Here is a 21,182-nt window from a genome sequence, read left to right as displayed (position 1 = left end):
AACCTGTCCCGTCATGAACTTTGAGTAAATGAGATTTTGTTTGCAGCCAGTGCTGTTGCAGCAATCGCTTCTTAGAAACAAGCCATAAAAAAAAAAAAAAAAAAAAAAGAATGCAGCACTGGCAAAGGTTCTGGATTCACAGCTCTGCAAAAGTAACACCCTTTCTTCCCTCCGCCCTCAGACACAACTGCCAGCTTTTCCCAGACTGCCTGACTGGGCAAGATACCCTGAGTTAAGCCCAACACTTGCACTGAGGACAGAAGGACAGATGAAAACAAGCAAACAGAAATCTCACACGTCAGTGTAGCCAGTTTTTCCGGTTCTCAGGCAGCCATTCCTCTTGGGAATACACAGAAAGGAAAGGGCAGGGGGAACACAAATCCTCTTGGTCCAGCTTTTGAATATGCTGACAACTTGCTCTTACTAAAGTTAGGGACAGAAAAAGCCAACTCTGCCAGCATGCCTGATTTGGAGACTGTAAGAATAGGAGGTCTAATTCTTCAGAGCACTAAGTCCAGGAGTATTAAATAGAGCTCAGCACTGCCGTGTTAGACTTGCTCAGACACGACTGTGCAAGGGCAACAGCCACAGGTGGACTATTGACATGGGAGCTAGAAATCCGTCTCAGCTTCCACAGTTACAGTCTGAGTAAAACAGTGTTTCCTCAATGTTCTGACAACTACCCATTTGCCATGCTAAAAAAGTTATTCTTCCATCGTTGTAATATTCCCCTGGCAGCATATTTATCATGAAATTCAAAGTGCTGTTATTTCCAAATTAACAAACACAAGTGAGTACTGATCTTAAAATCCAAATAAGGGGATGGGTATATGATTCCAGCCTGCCTTGAACAAGGATCTTCCAGCCTTCAGGTCCAGGGTAAGTCTCATGGTCTACTTGCAAGACACTTCATTTTTACTCTGCTTGGCCCCACACTGGAATTCAGATACATAGCCTTACACAGTATTCTATTTAAGAGCTGAAAGGCAGCCCACGAATATTAATCTCCATGTCAATTTTATGAAACACACACAAATTGACAAATGGGTTCAAGGACTGCCTATACAAGAAAGGATTGAGGGGGGCAACAAAGTAAATCTTTGCAAGAGACATGCTTATTCCTATTTATTTTATAATTATTTTAGGTTAAAGCCATTTTAGACTAAGCTGCTGAAAGAGAAAGAAGAATTTTATATGACAGTTTGCATCAATTCAACTATGACCATTTTAAATATATTCTAAGCCTAAAAAAGTTGAGACACAGGTAAGGAAATCTTCATGGCAGATTACGGGCTTTAATTGTTTGATTAAAAGCAGAGTTCTAAATAACTTGCTCAGTGTTGTTATCAGGCAAGTAGTAAAGCCCACAGAGGGAATACTTTTGTCTCCTAGTTCGCTGGAGGCTTCAGAGACGTCTCTTGAGAGTCTCCAGCCACCATTTCCCACCTCATTAGGGCCTCCAGCACAAGCACAGAAACGTCATCTCCTCTGTTGGGAGAGCAAACCAGAAGTAGACCACTGACCTCCCCTGGTAGGCGTGGATACCCTTGGTGTACATCCTTCCTCTGAGCCATCACTGCTGCTTTCCTGGCCAGCCTTATTTGAGCCACCAGGGAGAGATGAGTCTGCTGAACATCCAAATTCCCTGATGAGTCACAAAAAAGGAGCTGTCCAGGACAGCAGCCAGGCAACACTGGAAGGCCTCTATGTGAACCTATGTTATGGCATTCACAAAACATTCACACAGTTTAGCAGAGCTTTCCTTTCTAAGCACCAAGATGGGTTGGCCTGATATAGCCCTTGGTTTTAAAAGGTGGTTTCAAAACACCACACCCTAAACATGAGGGATGCTAAGTAAATTAGAAGACTGATAACCAAGTTTGCATGCTTTTTTTGTTTGTTTAAACAGTGAGTCCTGGGAAATTTGTCTGAAACCATTTCATGGCTAAAGACATTAGCCAATATAAATTAGTCCATGAACTAAGATATGACGACTTGGGCAAGTAGAGAAATGTCAGGGAATAGTGAAATTTGGGTGAAACAGTGAGACAGGCAATTCTGAAATTTGGTCAGAGAACTTTCCAGGGAAGTAGAGAAGCATGAGTCTAGCTGACTTACTTTGAGAAGTGAAAGAAGTAGAAATGGTTCAAGAGAGAACAACATGGTGGAGTTTAATGAGAAATCCTGGTAAACAAAGCTACCAGCTTTCACAGAGGACCATTTTCTTTAGTCTAACTAAGTTTTATTTAGTTGAACAGTCCAGCTAAAGATAAGCACAAGTAATGGGAGCTGGAACTCAGTCCCTGTATTGAGCTCGCAGCTGAGTTTGGACCACTGTTTGGTTCATAATTCTTCAATGACTTGGAGCTTTGTGCTTTCCTTTGAAGATCAGGCATTGGCCACTTTATTTGTACATAATACAATAACTGTTTAATGCATATTATCTAGATGCTGCATTTACCAGATGCTTGTGTTATTTGGTTTCTTTGAACAATCTGATTCATTTGTACTAATGCAGTCCCAAAAGCCCCCCTACCCTGTAATCTGAGATCTGGCCCAATTGTACTGAGCATTGTACCCACAGAAAGCTCTCATAATAAACACAGTGCCCCTGCTTTCTCTGTTGGAAGTGAGGTAAAGCTTCTAGTTACCTCTTCATGATCCTTTTGGCATTGACCGAATCGCTGCCTCGGCAGTGAGGCAAGTAGCGAGAAATACATTATCGGGCACAGATTTCAGTATAACCTTGACATCATTGACAGTGATAGCTACAGCCCTCACTGAAACAGAAACCTGCAAGACGGCATTTGTTTCTTCTTGCTGCCTTTGCTATTCCTTTTGGGAGGATGATCATATGCCATGCTTGTATATTTGCAAACTCATGACATAATGTTAAGGGATTGTCATAAACAATACCATTTCAGGGAATGGACTGAGGAGACTGAATAACTATTTCATTTTAACTGTCACTGGAGTAGTTTTGCTCTAAGGATTAAATGTGTCATCTCATATTCAGATCTGTAATGAGAACCCTCCCTCCCTCCTTTCCCTCTCTGCCTGTTCCCTGTCCCCCCACTTCAAAAGAATTTGGGCAGATGACCAATGGAGTGAAAATGAGACAGAGGAGCTTCACAGGACAGAGTAATTGACACAGGATACGAAGCTAGGAATGAGCGGGTTTGACAAAGTACACACTAGTAGCCGAGTGCCTCATTTGCCTGCTGGTAGGATAGATTTATGGCCTGTGTGTCGCTAATTAAGCCAGTTGTCCCCCCACTCCCAAAAAAAACCCACACCCCTCGTGTCCACCCCCCAAACATTGCTTAGTCTGAAAGGCAGGTCACAGGCCAAACAATCAAATAACACAAACATGCTTTGGACTAAACTGCGGAAAGTACAAAGATCTCCAGCAAACTCTTTCCCTCCAAACTCACCGTTCTCTCACCAAGTCAGAAAGATTTTCGCGTCTCAGCACGGTTCTTATCACAGCTCTGGGTAACTTTCCAGCTGGTAACAGAGTCTATTTTCTTATTCAAATAGACTCTCTTCTCTTCCTTGCTACCTTTGACCCACAGCAAGGAAAATGCCAGAAGTGGTGTGAAGCTCCCAATGATGTTCCTGGGTTGATGCACCCTCTACTATTGCTCAGGTCTGTGCCAAAGGGCAGCCAAAAGTTGTCCTAGCAGAAAACAGTGAATTATCAGGCTCAGCCTAACAGCTCTGCATGCTCAGTCTCATGTATGACATGACTCTGTAGTCAGTCATAGCTGGGACTTGCAAACCTGCCTCAAATCTCATTCGTAAACAACTTCTCAGAAGTTAGTTAATCCTAGACTGCATAGCTTATTTTACGGATATGAGGTACAGGAAAACTAGCTGCAGCGGAAACTCACAAGCCCCCTTCAGTTCTCCTGAGACAAACTTCAGGATAACTCCAAACTTCACAAAAGCCCAGAGCAGTCCAGGCAAAGCAAGGAACCACCTATTAAACTTGGGACCCATTTAGTGATGGCTGAATGCAAGCTCGCTCAGCCTGAACACTGCTCTGCTCTCCTGATTCTTTGCCCAGAATAGGGCTGAGTTAGAAGCAACGAGTAGCACTGAAACCCTCAAACTGTCCTCAGGTTAGAAAACCAAACCAAATGAGTCCTTAACTTGGCAAAAATTCTGCCGTAACCAAAGACAGAAAGATGGCCTCTCAGCATTGACCACTGTGCTACTGCCAGTTGTAGCCTTGGCTCTGGAGCCTATAACCCCAACTCCAGTCAAGACTGAGGGATGGTACACCCAACCTCCAGCACGAATAAATAAGCCATAACAAATTTTATCCTAACTGATTTCACAGCTTAAAAATACAAACTATTAGCCAAAATAGCACAGCCTGGATTCACACACATGTCCTCCCATTATCATAGTTTCCACCATTGAAATGCAGCAAAGAGTAAGCGTGCTTACTAACGCCACATTAGGCCCTAGGCCTCTGCCAGCATAACCCACTCCAAGAATGGTGCTTATTTGCCAGCTGACATCCTTACTCATCACAGCAAAAATGCCCAAGTTTGGGCTGTTCCTCCCCAATCCTGGTCTGAGCCTCGAACCTCAGTTGCACACTGCCACCTGTAACTGAAAACAGTGTCCACATCAGCACATTTCACACACGATGATGCCGCAAAAGCAGTAGGAACTTTTGCTCTCTAAATTACATCTGTCAGTTTGGAAAGTGATCTCAACAGGCCTCTGGACAGTTAATGTTGATTTTCATTAAGTCAGAACATGGCGCTCTGTGTCAGAGGCCTAGAAAAATCAAGTGTTGTGTCAGTGTTTTAGAAGAATAAACACAAGTAATTATATGTTCTGATATCAGCTTTGACTATATTAATGGAAGGGTCAGTATGGTGATGCAAAGAATCAGGAACATGCAATTAATGATTATAGAAGATTGCATATTTGAGTTGTCTCCCAACAAGATTAACTCTGTCAGGGAAACTTGTAACCACATTGATGTAACATTCTTTTTCTAAAGGACTTGCCATGGCATCACAGATTTTGTCTGAGAAATTTAAAACAGCTTATTCCTAAACCACTTAACAGTATGTATTCAGTTTGTTCTAGTTTACAGTTAAAGCCACATGAATGCAGTTTAGAGCTGAAGACAGTCTCCTGACTCCAGCACCCCACCCTCTGTTTCTGCCTACTCTCTCTTTCCCCCCATTTGCCTCCAAGGACCTGCAACTCCTCTTCCTAGAGGATGGCAGTTGCTGGCATGGTTCAGGCATACTTGTTCAGTATCTTCCTCATACAGTTATCCCAATTTCTAGTTCTGCAGCTAGCCCATACATCTTTGTTTTACAGCACTGCATTATGTGATACAAACTCAATGGAATGGACTAAAATATATCTCATATCATGTATCAGTTAAACACAGAGGAACCATATGGCCACTTTTTCCCCCCTTTCCTCTCATTTATGGGGAGGAACAGAAAAAGAATCCAGTCTTTTTTTTTCTTTTAAGAAACTGAATTGCAGGTCTGAAAGTGCTTATGTTTTTAGTCACTTCTCACATACCTCTGCTGCTTTCTACCAGCAGCCACAAGTCTAGGCTAGAAATGCTGTTCTCTTAGTAACAGTGTGCATATACCCTACTATTATCTTAGCACCACCAGGAGATAAGTACTTTGACAGAAGTTTTTGCATTTTATCTTTCATTTACCTCTCCTTTGATTGCAATTTTGGTATAAGAAATGCGCCACTTTTTCTACTGGAAACACCTAGTGCATGGTCTTAGGACCATACTAATAGTGCAAGTACATAGCAGTTCCACTACTGTATCAGTGAGAAGAGTTCAGCCCAAGATTAGGCAGTGGATACGATTACCACAAAGACCGTCTATTATAGTACTTCCAATGTTGCCTCAAACTGTTCAGTAGCAGATAATATACACATTTTTACTATTTATTTATCCTCCTTTAACCTTGTCATCACAGAAATTCTTTTCTCGAGGCTATAAGCTATACTGTAGTTAGAAGACTTTTGATGCTACCTATATACTAAAGCACACAGTAAAGATGCATTATTTTCTCAATCCCCAAAAAGCATTGACAATTCAATTATCTCTCTGCACAGCGGGTGGTGGGAAATAAGAAATGAAAACGTGGCTACGATGTTCATGGAGAGATCGAAGTTGGTTAGGATAAAAATAAGCCAGGAAGCACATAACCAGTCACTATTCAAGCAGGGCAAGAAGAAAAGGGGAATGGCAATAGAGCAGACAATGCACAGCCATGCTATTGAAAGGCAACGGCATCATTCCTCTCCTTATCAAGTGTTCACCAATTCATCACCAGTACTAGTAAACAAGAAAATTAGCACATTTTAGTTTTGACACATCAACTAAAAGTGTGCAGTAGTACACCCCAAAAAAGGATAATCCATAGCCAGGCTATACACTAGATGTTTTGTACAAAATGAATAACAGACTTTAAGTGCTGTACCCAAGCTCACTATTGAGAAATTTGCTGTGTCGCCAGCATACCAGATCAATATTTCAGAGGTCATTATCTCATCCCTTCTTCAGCTGCTAACTTTGGATTCCTGCCAGAGAAAGGCAACCGCTAGCAAGATGATACACTAGTACATTAGGCAAAGCTTTTGGGAATTTGAGCAGGCTTTTCTTTTCAGTGAGATCACTCTGCTCTCTGGTTCCAAATGGCACAAGTGCTCCGTCAATATACAAATGGTCAAACATGTTCTTTAACCCTCCCACAACAGTATGTATAAGAAGTTGTACCAAACTGCATTTGTTGAATACAATATGAAGAGAACTGAACCATTATGTAATTCCTATCACATTATGGGAAGGAGGAGACAACAGTTAAACTGAACCAGTGCGCTCAAGAAGCACGATTTCACATGTACAGTGCAGCAGGACTGACTGGAGACAGAGTTAAACGAAAAGTAAACCAATAACTAGATGGTACCATCACCCCTCTGCAAGAACATCCCATGAACTTTTACATGACTAAACCACAATTAAAGTTCTGCTTTAGCAGAGTTGGTAATGTGAGTTGGTACGTAAAGCCAGAACCTTTTGGGCAACTGGATCAATGAGTTTTAAAGTTAAAAAGTACCTTCACTTTATGTATCTTAGCATCCTATATCATATATTTGGCCATAAACTACCATAATACTATACCACTGTTCAACTTTTCTAATTATGACCTTGGCGATAATCAATGGCAGCAGTCCCATGAACTCATAGAGTAACATCCTACTTCACCTTCTGGAATGATTTTTTAGATTTAATCCAATAGTTTGAGTATTGTATCAGACATGAAAGAACATTACGTAACAAAAATATAACTGAACATATTAAGTAATTTCTCCTTTCATCTCTCTAATGTTGTATTTTCTCATTTTAAAACCCATTTAGTAATATAATTAGCTTTACAGACAGACATGAAAGCCATCTCTACAACAGTAGATGTGTCTAAGAGTCTTCCCTTAAGACCAGAAGCAGAGAAGAGTGTGCTGAACTGCCAAATTCCCAATATCATTAACCTGCTACTGGGAAGAATTTGGTGACAGGAAATATTTCTGTCCTTACCTTCCAAAGACACTTCATTATTCAAAGCTTCCTCTCAGGAAAAGCATTCAGGAGATAGCTTAGAAGCATATTTGTTCAACCCAATTAATTAACAGATATTTGCATGGTCTAACTGTGCAAATTCTACATACACTCTCCAAAGAACGGGACACAGTGACTTTAAAGGTAAGATATAGAAAACTGTATTTTACTACACTTATACTACAGTCACAGTACTCCAGCTTTAGCATCTAACATGCTCTAAGGGGAAGGGTCCTTATTGCATGCCCATGCATTCAGAGGAGCTAGGGAGGGGTTGAATCTCACACTCTTGATGAATTTGCCCTGTCTGAAGGCTTTACACTGTGGCTTTTACTGTAACTAAGTCCAAAGGAAACCAGCTTGTCTGGTGGAGAAATTCAGTATAGAGAGGATGGGAACTGGTATCAGCTTGGTGCAAACTCACTTCCGGGCAGCACAGATGCAAATAGCTTGAGCGACATCATGCAGCAGACTTATACTCAAATATAGGCATGGCAAAGGAAAACAGACTAGAATTTGGTATACCAGCTCTAAAGAGGCCCTTTATAGGAGTAAAATGTATACAGCCATCATGGATTTTGACGGTGTGTATACACAATACTCCTACACAGGTAAGTCATCCCACTCAAACTCCAGTCTACCATGCTGTAATCTCAATAGTATCTAACCCAGCTTGCTTAAAATTTAATCCCTAAGCTTGAGCTCTGGCCTGCCAAAAATGCCATGCCTTCGATTTAGACCAGAACCTGGTATTTCCAATGAGTTTATGTGGACACAAAGCCCAGACTGGAGTTCTAGGCAAGAACATTTCCTAATCATATGGTTTTGAAAACCTCTCAAGGAACTCCTAAACTATGCTGCTGTTACTCAGTTAAATCAGCGAGTGGCTCAAATTCCCTTTCCAAAGATCTGATGACTCTTTCCTGTCTGCTCATCTCTATCTTTCTATTTACTGACAACTACTTTCTCTTTATATACATATTCAAAGAGGAAACTAAGAATACAAAGGTCATTTGGTTTTCCTCATATATGGGCAGTCACAAGGTCTGATAACCAACTGCAGCTTGCCTTGTTTTGTTACCCTGACATGTGGGCCAGGAAAACGAATTCTTTCTACTTTGGTCTAAGGTCTACTTTGACCTTAGATTTTCCCAGCTGTCTATCTGAAGCATGTCATGATCTCCAATATCCACATGTCACCAGTGACCTTCACAAACACAGTATTAAAGGGATGAATTTTAGACAAATTTATTGAAGTGTTTGAAACATTGCTCAAAGTACATGGAAGAGCTGGCAAGGTAATAGCTGTGAAGAATTTTTCAGCGTTGTTATTCTGGAGTTAGAATAGGAGTTGCATGTTAACCATGTAACAGAAAGCTATCTGTTATATAGACAGATTTAATGCATAATGAACTGTTGTATGGGTACTAATTCCCTGTGCTTGAAAACACAGAGCGAGCGCAAGAGCAGAATGGCATGTTCATAGACATTAATAACACACAAGTACATGCTAACTTCAACAAGCCTCAATTTATCAACCAGTAAGACAAGCAGCCTAACTTTATTATAGTTTTAGTAGGTTGGGGCAGGGGAAGTTGCCTTTTTTCTTTCAGATTCCCTCACTATTTTAAGCATACAGGCTACAAGCTGCAGTCATGACTTAGCTTCCACACCACGATGCAAGTCAAAGCATCTTAAATAGAGTTATTCCATCAAAGGACTTGATTCCTTGTATGAAACAGGATCTACAGGCTGACTGACAGGCTGTATCTTTGTTTCCAGAGATGCTGATTTAAAGCTGGAAACTGACAGTTTTATTTCAGATGGGGCTGAAAAAACATAGACATTTAAAACTATAAATATAATTTTAAATAGTGGCAGGTTTAGAGATGGACAGCAAAGACCAGATCCTTATGAATTGGAAAGGTCACAAAAAGGCTTGTGTCACTGACTATATTTTTTAATAGATGGCTACATAGCCAGAGAACAGAGAATTCACATCTGAATTCTTGGATGGGTACCAATATCTATATGTAATCCATGCAAAGTAGAGACAGGTCACCTTTTTTCTTAAGACTTGCGTTTATACAGCCCATACTATAACTTGTGATGGGGAAGAAAGTGTTAAGATGGAAATACATTTGAGCATTCTCATTGTAAACCTGAGTTTAAAAAAACAAAAAGAAGGCATGCGAGTTTGTCACCTCTATTGATTATGTGACTATGGATTACCTCACACATGTACCACCATCTGCCTGGGAAGGTTCAGAACACTGTCGGTGGAAGGACTGGTGCTTTGGACTGAGGAGCACTGGCAAATGCTTGTTTGCACTCAGTTGCGAGTGAGACCCAGGATTTTGACTTAGCAAGATCTGTGTTTACTAGCTTGAAGTCTCTGAGCTATTTAAAGGTCTCCAGAGATCCCTAAAGAACCCAAACACATTATGGAGTAGCATTAACTTACTGTACAGACATTTATATCTAAAAAAAAGTTTACTAACTGAAGATTACTTTTGTCTAAAGGACTCCTGCATGCATAAACATTGTAAAACAAGGCCCTAGACCCCTAATTTATAAACTGTGCCTGAATTCAGTTAATTTGTAACTTCATTTTAATTCCCTGATTTCATACAACTAAACCCACTAATACATTAAAAATTGTGCCACTCAATGCTTCTACTTCCTGCTCATAATAAAGCATTGTACATTGTTAATTTTATTAGAGTGACAGATAACTTCTAAATATATTTAAATACATTTACTAGCCACTGCATTTTCTGTAGGGTTTATTATAAAAGAGATGAAGTGCCTTTTTTTGTTTGTTTTTTTAAATACTGTCTACAGGAAACACTGATCTTTTATCCCTGATCCTGAACTTCATGACTAACACCTAGCTAATCAAGTAACTTGAGAAAAGTAACTTCTGGAAAGTATGAGCTAATGCCTGATAAAATTAAACTAAGTATTGATTATATTGTTATTTATGCTGGCCTTAAACATAGTTAAGAGAAACATGTTAGCTAGCTGAATTTATTGCAGCAACTAGCAAGCAGGCCTTTAACTGCGGCAATACTATGCTGTACTTGGTTAAGTGGCAAAGCCGAGTTCCACATACACTTTGTGTACTTCCACATGTAGTACTTACTATTTGCCACTTTGTCAGCAAGCAGAATACAACTTTAATTGCTTAGATTTTGGATCACTTCATCACTGCCCCTGTCTTTTAGATCACTTTGAATCACCACCTCTTTTACAGGCAAGACTAGGTCATACTCAAGTCAGTTGAATTCCTTGTTATTTCTGGTACACAGTCCATTTAACTTGGATTTTTAACTTAGTTTTACCTTCTGTTAAACTTGAGATATCTGACTATATCAAAAAGTTTTAGATTCAGAAACATCAGATCTGTATTCAGGGTATCAAATGTTAGAATTGTAAGTTATTTCTTTTAGGGAAAATATTACTTATGAAGAGTGCATCAAACACTTTGTTCATACCAGTATTAAAGCAACAAGAAAGAAGAGGTAGTGTCTCCACACTCTTGGCCCCACTCCCCCTTTCCCACATACTGATACCTATTATTTCTGCTTCTTTCCTCTTTTTATTTCTCTGACAATACAGTAGAATAGTTGCATCTAAGAAACCAGGCATCCTGTTCTATGCTCAGACCTGTATTTTTTCCAACAGTAAAAGAATCAGTATTTCTGGAAAACTAAAAACCCCCTTATAGCAGTCATTTCATTCATAACATACTTCTGTATCCAGAAACAGTTCTCAACACAAATAGACAAAACTGATACTTGTGCTTATAAACATTCAACATGAAACAATGAGTTGACACCAAGTGAGAATTTTTAACTGTGCTTACCATCTAGTTGCATCTTCCTGCCTCAAACTAGCATAAGGATCACATGCCATAAGCTGGGGAAAGAGGAAAAAAGAAAAGCCTTTAGAAACCTCCTTATACAAAAAAACCAGTAATCCTTACTCAGTTACCTGCCAGACAATCCCTGAAGAGAGATACTAAAATCTTAATGTTATATACAGAAAGTCATGTAAAGTGGCAGGTAGATAGAACATGATTATAGAGTAAAAAAAAAAAAAGTTACACAATTTCTGCATAACGGGAAGGTCTAGACTGATTATTTTTCTGTAAACAGAAAGTAGGTCACCACTTTTGTGGGGAAAAATTTTAAAAACCTCAACACAAGACACATTTAAATAAAGCTACTCTATTAGTTAATGGCGAGACTGAAGTGAATATACAGAATAAGGGTTGTAAAACCAAGATTAAGGTTAATTATTATATTATTTTTAAAGGACTATTTAACAGATATTTCTTAAACACAGTTCTTCATTATTGATGATGGCAAGACATCTAAGGACACAGTTTGCTACTGTAGTAAAATACACTGCTTTAAAAGCTGGCTAGTTGTTGGGTCTGAGAAAGTAACCTTAAATTGGAAATCATTATTCAATGGGGGCATAGCAGTAGTCAAAGGACATATCCTTGTTAAGCTCCCTTCACCCTTTCTTATTGATGTTTAATCACCAGTCTAAAAGAAAACACAAAGTCACTGCTGGTAAAGTTTGCAGCTGACATAACTGCAGTAGTAAACAATGACGAAGACCGACAACTGATCTACAGAAGTCCCATTTGCCTTGTAAGCCATGCTATTTTGGGCAACATGTTTCACCATAAGAATACACAAAGCCATCCACCAAAAACTCAAGATTAACACTGAGGACTTACACGTGTAAATAAAGTTCACCGAAACCAGCTTCAAGCCTTGAGGACCATACCACCATTCAGAAGAGGCTTCAGGAATTAGATAGGATATTCAACTAAATAGGCTCTTCCAGAGGTGACCCCTCAATGAAAGAAGCAACTCTCTGTATGAGCAAGGGAAGTGTATTCCCACTACATCCAGCAGCAATATTTTCTGTTCTGTTGTCTAAAAGCTGCTGGCAAACTGAGAAAGGATCAGTAAATAGTTCTGAGAATAACTCATGGTTTGGAAAGCTTACTTTGCATTAAGAACATTGCTGTGCAAGTATACATATATATATATATATACATATATATACACACACACTTTTTTTTTTTAAAGCCACAAAAAAGTCTTACTTTAATAGATAAGGACTTAGGCTAAATGGATTGCACTTGTGCTCAGATTGCTCATTTTCTCAGATTGGTTGCTCAGTCAGGCTGAGCAATCATTGAGTCTGATTGCTCAGTCAGGCTACATCTGAAGCACACCACTTAGACACATGTCCCAGACACAGGTGTGTACTCCTAGCAGCACACCAGAATAAGATATATGTCATCCTTCCTAAAAGTTACTGGTAAAAGGCTATGAAATATCCTAATAACTTCTTAGTTGCACAATTGGAGAACCAGGACTGTAGCGTCCTCAAGTCCATTTGCCTTGCTTTAAACTACAAGTCATTGACCCTGTTATCAGGTTCAACATACCTCAACTCTCTGATATGCCTATTATAGGGCCCAGACACACAACCAAGATCATCAGCTGGTAAGCTGAGCCCCAGTTGCTGTCTGTGCCTCCAGGTGCAGCCACAACAAGTAACAGGTGCATCTACTTTAGCTTTTTAGCACCATCAGGATTACATTTTCTGAGGCAAGATTCCATATTATCCTGATTCACCATATGTTGTTTCATAGCATGGAACAGTTTTGGGTTGTACAAACTAAACTGCTTTCAGATTAAATCAAAGGAACATATCTAACAGACCTGTTAGAGGGCAAATCAAAGGAACAGACCTGCTATCTGGCAAGGAGTCCCCAGGTGACAGAATGAGACTAGAGCTAGTTTAAAGCAAAAACACTACAGCATACACAGCATGAAGGCTTGGGACTCAGCATTAGCTTTGTCTACAAAACCCCTCCTTTGCCCCACACTAGCATGAGCACAGCCACCATGTATCCCTCAGTTTATTCACCTTCCACCAGTTAAGAAACTGAATGAAATTGCCATGTGCTGCAGGCACCTATGACTACTCCAGCCCCAGCAGCATCCCACAGCTACCACCAACCCACAGCAAGTTACTATCCCACACTTTTCCCCCCACATACCTGTGCCTTTGGGATGTGATCTCTCACCAGCACATCACAGCACCCAGACCTTACTCCCTCACAGTCTCCAGCCCAAGTCTTTATAGACCCTCCTGAAGAGCCTCTGGACAACCCCCACTCCCTCGTTACAGCAGCTGATTGTAAATAGGTGCCAGGTGAGGGGCTGAGGAGCCTTCCACCAGCCCCTGTGGCCTTCTGTCCCAGGGACGAGGGCTGCTGCTGCTTGTGCAGGTTCATGCTGCGCTGCTCACAGAGGGTCCTGGCTCCTCCATGGTGTTCAGATAACGGCGAGCATCCAGGCTAACTTCTTCACAAAGGAAGTTTCCCCTACGATTAACATCTCTGTGGATATGAGGAATTGCTCAGCACTTGATGTTTTAAGCAGCAAGGGGTGCCTCTGATAGTGGGAGATTCTGGATACAGGAGTAATCTGGGAATGAAAAGAAATTACATACTTCAGGTAAATTGTCCAAATAATCAAGCACTGTGTTTCACACCCTCCAGCCACAGCGATCTAAACACCTGAAATTAGAGAATATTATAACAAATGGCTCAAAATAACCTGAAGTCTTTGTGTACAGCTATTTATATACAACACTTTAATACTGTTAAAATTCAGAAATCTAAAACTCCTTATGGGCAGAGCATGCACAGCATTGACTAAGGTCAGTACCGCTGCAATGCCAATACACCTTGTGCAATGATTTCCTTAAAACTTTTGGAATTCAAAGTAAATATTTCCATTGCCATTTCATTGGAAATTTTGTGATTGGAAGAAAACCAAAGCATTCTAATGAGCGCATGATATATAACTTGAATAATAAAAAGGGAGAATCCTGACTGAGGGGGAGCAGAAAAGCAATACAGGCAGCACCAGGGGAAAGTGGGCTAAAGCCCTTCAAAATGCCCCAGGAGCAGCTGGTATCTTGACAGGTTCAGCACTAACGGTACAGACTCAGCTTCGCTGCATTATACCAGTATTGCAAGCATTGAAAAACTAAGAAAATCTTTACAAACATATTTTTCTAGTAGTGAGAGCCCATTCCCAAATTTTACAGGAAAAACCACTTTTCCTTCCTAAAGAAAACTCCAGCCCAAAGCAGATAGGAGAAACAAGTAACTGAGGAAATCTTGGCCGCGCTATAAGGCAACAGCAATCACTAGTTTTGGAAGAATCTCTTCTGCTTTACAACCAAATATGCCTTGCCTTAAGTTCCCAAGAACTGGATGAAGGTTTCTTACTGTCCCCTGTGTGACCAAGTTGTATTTCTGCTAACAAAGGCAGCTTTTGTTTCCCAGTGGGCTCATCAAAGGCTTTCTGCCAAAACTTCCTTTGAGGGAAAACTGTCCACTAAACACATATTTTACTAGGAAGATCCTGCTTTCCACAAATCTTCTTGGGATTTTTTTTGTTGTCCTTCTTTTTTTTTTTCCCCTTTTTTTCCCCGAAATCTAAGAAGTTTTGGTTTACATGAGTAATTCATTTTTGTGGGTTTCCAGTGAAAACAAACAAACAAAACCAGAAACAATTACAGCTTGCCTGGCAAGGCTGTCTACATATTGCTGAATAACCTGGTGATATCCTGAGGCTAAAATAACACAAATGATGATGGCATACTTCTACCCTAGCAGCAACCTGCTAGAATTTACTATACAACCTGCCCTTGCTCATTTTTTGCCAGTGCTCTCTCCTCCCGTTTATTTCCCCAACAGAAACACACACACAAAAAGGATAAAACCGCAGTGATTTTATATAGACATTGTTCAAATTTGGGAGGCACAGGTGCCTCTGGGAGAGGCTGGGGAAAAAGCTGACATACAGTCAGGAGAACCATTAATATGTACAGCATGTGCAGTGTGATCCTGCAATGGCAAAATCATGTTAAAGGTTTGATTTATGTAGATAAACCTGGAAATACAATACCAACAGGAAATTTGCTCTAATGTGCATATCAACTGAAATGCTACCAGAGAGTGAAATATAGCAACTTACAGTAATTTCTTTCCTGCATGACCAGCCAAAGAAGGGGCTGAGTTTTTGTATGAAGGTCCAAATATCTCACAATTGTGATCTTTCAACAATTCACAAGGCAACAAAATGAACTGAGAGGCCCTTTCAAGAACTTTAAAAGGAAATTCAATGCCCTTGTCTATTTTCTTTGAATGCTACCAAGGAGTCTGTTTAAAAAATTATGAAAGTGGTTGAGCTGTCTAGCAATTCACGTAGACATATTAACATGGTACATTTGTACTTTTGCTTTTTGACATAAATCACTGAAGTTACAGAATGGGTAACAGTTTCTCTCCTGAGACAGCTGTAATGGTAATCTATGACAGAACTGACCCCAAATTCTCAGACACTTAATAAAGAAACAGAAACAAGTCTTCTCACAATCTAGGTATCACATTATGCTATTTCAGAGTTCACATGTTGCTATAACTGCTGTTCACATGTTTTTTGAAAAAGGGTCATTCTGAATTCTTGCTAGCACCTACATTAAATATTTACATTCAGGCCTAAGATGTCTTGTAAAATTTTAATAGCATACCCTCCTATTTAAAAAAACAATAACAAACCCTCAACCCAAATCCTAGCTCATATATGAAGCAAAACATTCTAAACACTGTCTAAACTGTCATTTCTTCCCAAAGCACAAGGATGTTTATGCTCTTGCCTAAGGGGAGATACAGAGCTGCATACCACACCATATTTGTAAATGTTAACTCTGCAAGGTAGAAACTGGCTTATGTATGCACCAGGCTTCTGTTTCTGCACTGCTCAAAAAGCCATAATATGACATATGGGTATGTATAAATTGAAACAACAAAGATATATGGCTGTGCCACTGAAAAACATGAAGTCTCACTCTTTATTCCACATATCATCCTGACTCCAAGAAACTTTTCAAAATTGCCTCCAGAAATGCATCTTAGGTACCAGCCCAGTGGCCTAATAGTATAACTGGGGACAATTCCATGAGTCTGTGGGACAGCTGCACCCTCAAATCTGGTGTGAATCAGAAGTAACTTTCCTAGAGTCAGTGGGGACTGACTCTGCTGCTGTGAGTGTGGTAGAACCACACTACTTCTTTAAAAATTTTCAAGAAAATGCTACGAGAATTAGTAACGGTAATGTATCAACCCACCAACTGAATATCGTATAAGGCCAAAGGACTTGCACCACCAGGTAGAAGACTGAGAGCAAAGAACCCAAGGACAGCCCTTTTATGTGTATGTGTCATTCTAAAATAGACTCCTGCAAGCATCCTGGTTAATATAACATACTGTTTGCCAAATATGTACTTTAAAAATAGCAGTCAACTGTATGGCATACCTTGAGTGGTGGTAAAGCTGTCTAGGTTTTGTTATACAAAGACTGTGATAAGTTATAACACGCTGCCAGTGGAAGAAGAAGTGAAACAGCAAAAACCGAGCTGCATAAGATTCTTGAATGAGTACTTAACAGGGAAGGTTAAACCATAACAGGCGTGTCTTAACTTTAATAAATCCGGGCACTTACTCAGATGACTAAACATGGATTTAGGATCTCCAGTGGCTCAGATGTTTATAGTTTGGCAACTAAACCTACCATTGGGCATCTAAGGAAAAGTGTCCAGTATACCAGCAGTCTGTATACCTACAGCTCTAACAGCATGTAGATATTGACATTCTGCCCAGAGGAGCCTGAAGTTACACACTCTTTTAAAATCTTGGCATAGAATTCAGCTCTAGTAGTCTTTCATTTTGGGAGAAACTAATGAGATTTTTTGCATTTCTGCTAAACTCTGATCAATTGATTGTTGTCCCAAACTTCTATGTCTCCCTTTTTGAAAAAAATTTCCAGCCTGTTTGACATCTAGCTCACAAGCTCAGTAAACCAGAAGTTTTTGTATTTGTTATTACTGGCCAGAACAGTATTAACCTCAGCTGGGACAAGTTATTCGTTTGTGTTACTAGAAATTTGTTTATGATCAATATTATTGATCCTTTTTCTTTTGTACAGACAAAAGTAAGTTGAGGACATGGTTGCTGCTGTTTTCAAATGAACACTAATTGTGCAATTTGGAATTTGTTTTTGATTCATTGCAGGTTCGCAGCAAGAGCAAAGCAGCTAAGGCTGGACTGTGTGAGGGAGATGAGGTGGTGTCTATCAATGGCAAGCCTTGTGGAGACTTAACCTATGCTGAAGTTATTGTTCTGATGGAAAGCTTGACTGATGCCCTGCAGATGCTTATCAAGAGGTACAGGAATGCTCAGAATGCTTTGGTGCAATTCTGTTCAGGGAACCACATAGAAAATGCTGGTTTTGAATGCACTTATTTTGCAGACTTATACTGTGAGCTTCTGATAGTCCTCTTATTAATGTCTGTAACTCTGCTTGTCTGTATGGAAAAGGGAGGAAAGACAGACTATTTGATCTGAAGGAATTATTGTATATAATTTGAACAGCACAGATCAGGCACAGAATTAAGAGTACAGTCTCCAAATGTAACGATTTTATTTCTTACTAGGTATTCTTAATACTTACAAGGTGTCCACTACTATATCTGCATACTGCAGAGTCTTGACTTCAATTATTCTTTCCACCCCTTTGAAGTAGTGAAGTGTTGTTATTCCCCATAGATATGGAAGTGAGGCTTACAAAAAGCAAAAGCTTTGTAGATGGAGAAAGTGTGTTAGACAGATATGCCTTGATGATGACATGGCAAATGGTCTTCTTGGGGGGCAAAATACGTCAGGAGGGGGAGAAGGTCTGGAAATCATGAATTCTATTTCTGTAGCTGTTAGCACTTCGCTAGATGAGGTGGGGCAGGTCACAGCTCTCTGGGTCTCAGCTTCTCCATTTATAAAACAGTGATAGTGAATTTCAGCTTTCATTGAAAATGCTTCCAGCTTCTTAGAGTAGAGAACCTTCATGTAAAATTGCAAGCAAGCCAGCATTACTGCTCACTGCACATCAGTCTATTCTAATGACTGTTCTGTAATTGTCATCAGTGTAATGCATGCAATCTTGAGTTCAGAACCACCTACAGTAAGCACATTCTCCCTGGACTTTGTGAATTCAGACAAGATGAACTCTGAATTGCCTTCACTGTGGGTAAGAAGAGGAAAAGAAGACCTGAGACTTCCACACTCCTTGTCAGGAATTATGGCTCCTCCCCACAAGCTACTGCTGTTCCCTGGATTTGCTCTCCCCCCAGGCAGGACTGGGAGGACAGAAGGGGTCAGGATTAATCACAACAGCTAACAGAGGAGTGTCACTGGAAAGGCTGAAGGGACTCTGGTGCAAAAAAGGCACTTGTCTCTGGTTACCAGGGATGTCTAAACAGCATGTAAAATTCCTCTGTGGTTTCTGCAAGCTGCGCAAAGGAACTTTCCTAAAGTGTCTAGTAGTTCAAAGTTACAATCTACCTTCAAAACAAGTTGCTCTCAAGGAGTATTCATTTTATTTATAACAGACATTTTGCATGACCTGTCTGTGCACGTTGTCTTGGGCTAAGAAATGGATCAATGTGATGAGATCAGGGGAACAGTGATAGGTGAGGATTACAGCTTACCTTCTCCACAGTGCATAGCTCTTGTTTCTGGTTCAGCAGTGTACCATTTGAGTGCTCCTCATGTGATATCTGCATTCTTATGTTTTTAATTCATAACATGACTACTGGAACTGCACTTGTAAAGATGATATTTGTGGCTGACCAGCTGTCTTCTTTGCAGCCATAGAAATAGATCCATATGCGTTGACTCCTGCCTGTTGCTGCTCTATAACTGATATTTCAGTTGGTCTGAAGGCCACAGTACACTAGCTGAAAGTGACAGCACATCTTCCATTCACTCCATTGCCCCTGCTTGAATGTATAGTGAACGGCAAGACACGTCCTGAAAATCAGAACCAAAACAGAGTGCTTAGACCACATAATTCAGTGTTTCATGGAACGAAACTGTGTCTGTTAGAAATTTCAAGAAAATTGCAGTTGCTCAACACTCTGAAAGTGACTAAAATGTTCTAAAGGAATTCACCATGAGAATCTTTGAATTTCTTCTCATCAGCTCATCTTCCCCAATTCCCAGCCCCTACTGTCAGTATCCTCCAGGGTATGGGAGAATAAACTGAAACACTTCTCTTCCCCTGCCACCTCCCTTGTGGATAGTAGCCCTCTCAGCACTACCACCAGAAGGATTTTTCAGGAAGTGTCTTAGCATCCTCCGAGAGCAATGAGAAGCAAATCCTTCCTTTCCTGAGTAGCCACTTGTGAGCAGTCATCTCAAGAAAATGCTGAAAATCATGAGGAAAGAATAATGCCTAATTAAAGTGGTGTTCCAATGGTGATCTTTACATCCAAGCATCTTTTGCTGGCAGGGAAGAATATTTCTCCTTGGGAAGCTTCTGACTGTTCCTAAACTATTTGCATGAAGGATGAGATTTTCATAGGCAACCATTGTTGGCCTAATTCTGCTCTTACTAAGCTTACTGGGAGGAAAATTAGGCTTTTAAAGTAGTTTTTAAAATGCTACTTGGCCTTTGATGTCTACAAAAGGTTCTCCCAGTACCCTGTAAACCACAGTCAGTAACTGACCAGCAGTGCCCACAAAACCTTTGGTTTACAGGATTAGAGGAAAGAAACACCCTGCAGGGCAGGCACTCTCCAGATGCCATGTGGGGGAGCATCTTGCTGACCTTCCCGACAAATGCTGAACAGATGTATCTGGGAAACGTTGAGAGTGGGGACAGAAACAGAAACACTAGCCTCCCCTTTTCACATCAGTATTAGCAATTCTTGGGCTACTGCTGAGTCTAGAAAGAAAATTTCCAGGGGGAAGCAGGGAGTGTGCTCAGTGCATACCAAAATTAAATGCACCATGTAGGGAGTAAAACATGACTCTGAGACAAACCCTGCCGTGCTGACTCCATGAGTTCTGCTTCCTTCCTGGAATTACACCAGGGGTGTTGCTCCTGCAGTGAGCTGGAAAGACCTGAAACAAAAATAATAATTTGACAAAGCAGAATCTTAAATGACAAAATAGAGATCAGATCCAGTATTATGCCTCCTGACACATGGATATACATTTAAGTCTATATAGAGTAGAAGTATATCCATAAGTAGCAAGCACCTTTTAAGGTGGAAATCTTTCTCTCACATATACACACAATCACTCAGCTACCAATAAAGGCTAACATTTAGCTGGCCCAGCCCCCAGTCTCATATCTTACAAGGAAATGTTTACAGCTTTCTGTAATATATCTGTACTTAAGAGCAGTACAATTGATCATCCAAATAGCATAATACGATGGAATCCAGCGGCACTCACAAGGAGCTCCCTAAATTAAAATCTGTCTGACCTTTATGTAGCTCCATATGTGGTTTAATGGATGTTACACATCTTGTGCTATTTGAGGCAGACCCAGACTGCTACAAACAGTATGCTGCATGGCTAGAAAACCAAGTGATATTAAAGCTTCTT

General features: G+C 40.3%; 2 protein-coding genes across 2 annotated transcripts in view; one reads left to right on the top strand and one right to left on the bottom strand.

Moving 5' to 3' along the window:
• SEC24D (SEC24 homolog D, COPII coat complex component) overlaps positions 1–13,890 on the bottom strand; it is a 135,530-nt gene extending 121,640 nt beyond the window's left edge. The window contains exons 1-2 of the mRNA XM_030025526.2: positions 13,719–13,890; positions 11,493–11,545 (exon numbers count right to left, since the gene is read on the bottom strand). The gene's annotated coding sequence lies outside the window, so the exon portion shown is untranslated. The remainder of the gene's footprint in view (positions 1–11,492; positions 11,546–13,718) is intronic.
• Positions 1–21,182, top strand: part of SYNPO2 (synaptopodin 2) — a 99,070-nt gene that overhangs the window by 48,163 nt on the left and 29,725 nt on the right. The window contains exon 2 of the mRNA XM_030025469.2: positions 17,808–17,959. Within this exon, the coding sequence (XP_029881329.1) occupies positions 17,808–17,959 (152 nt within the window). The remainder of the gene's footprint in view (positions 1–17,807; positions 17,960–21,182) is intronic.

The sequence above is a fragment of the Aquila chrysaetos genome, chromosome 1 (genome assembly GCF_900496995.4).
Source record: "Aquila chrysaetos chrysaetos chromosome 1, bAquChr1.4, whole genome shotgun sequence".
In the NCBI taxonomy this organism is placed as follows: Eukaryota; Metazoa; Chordata; class Aves; order Accipitriformes; family Accipitridae; genus Aquila; species Aquila chrysaetos.
The sequence above is the reverse complement of the archived record's forward strand: the minus strand, read 5'-3'. Positions and strand labels throughout refer to the sequence as shown.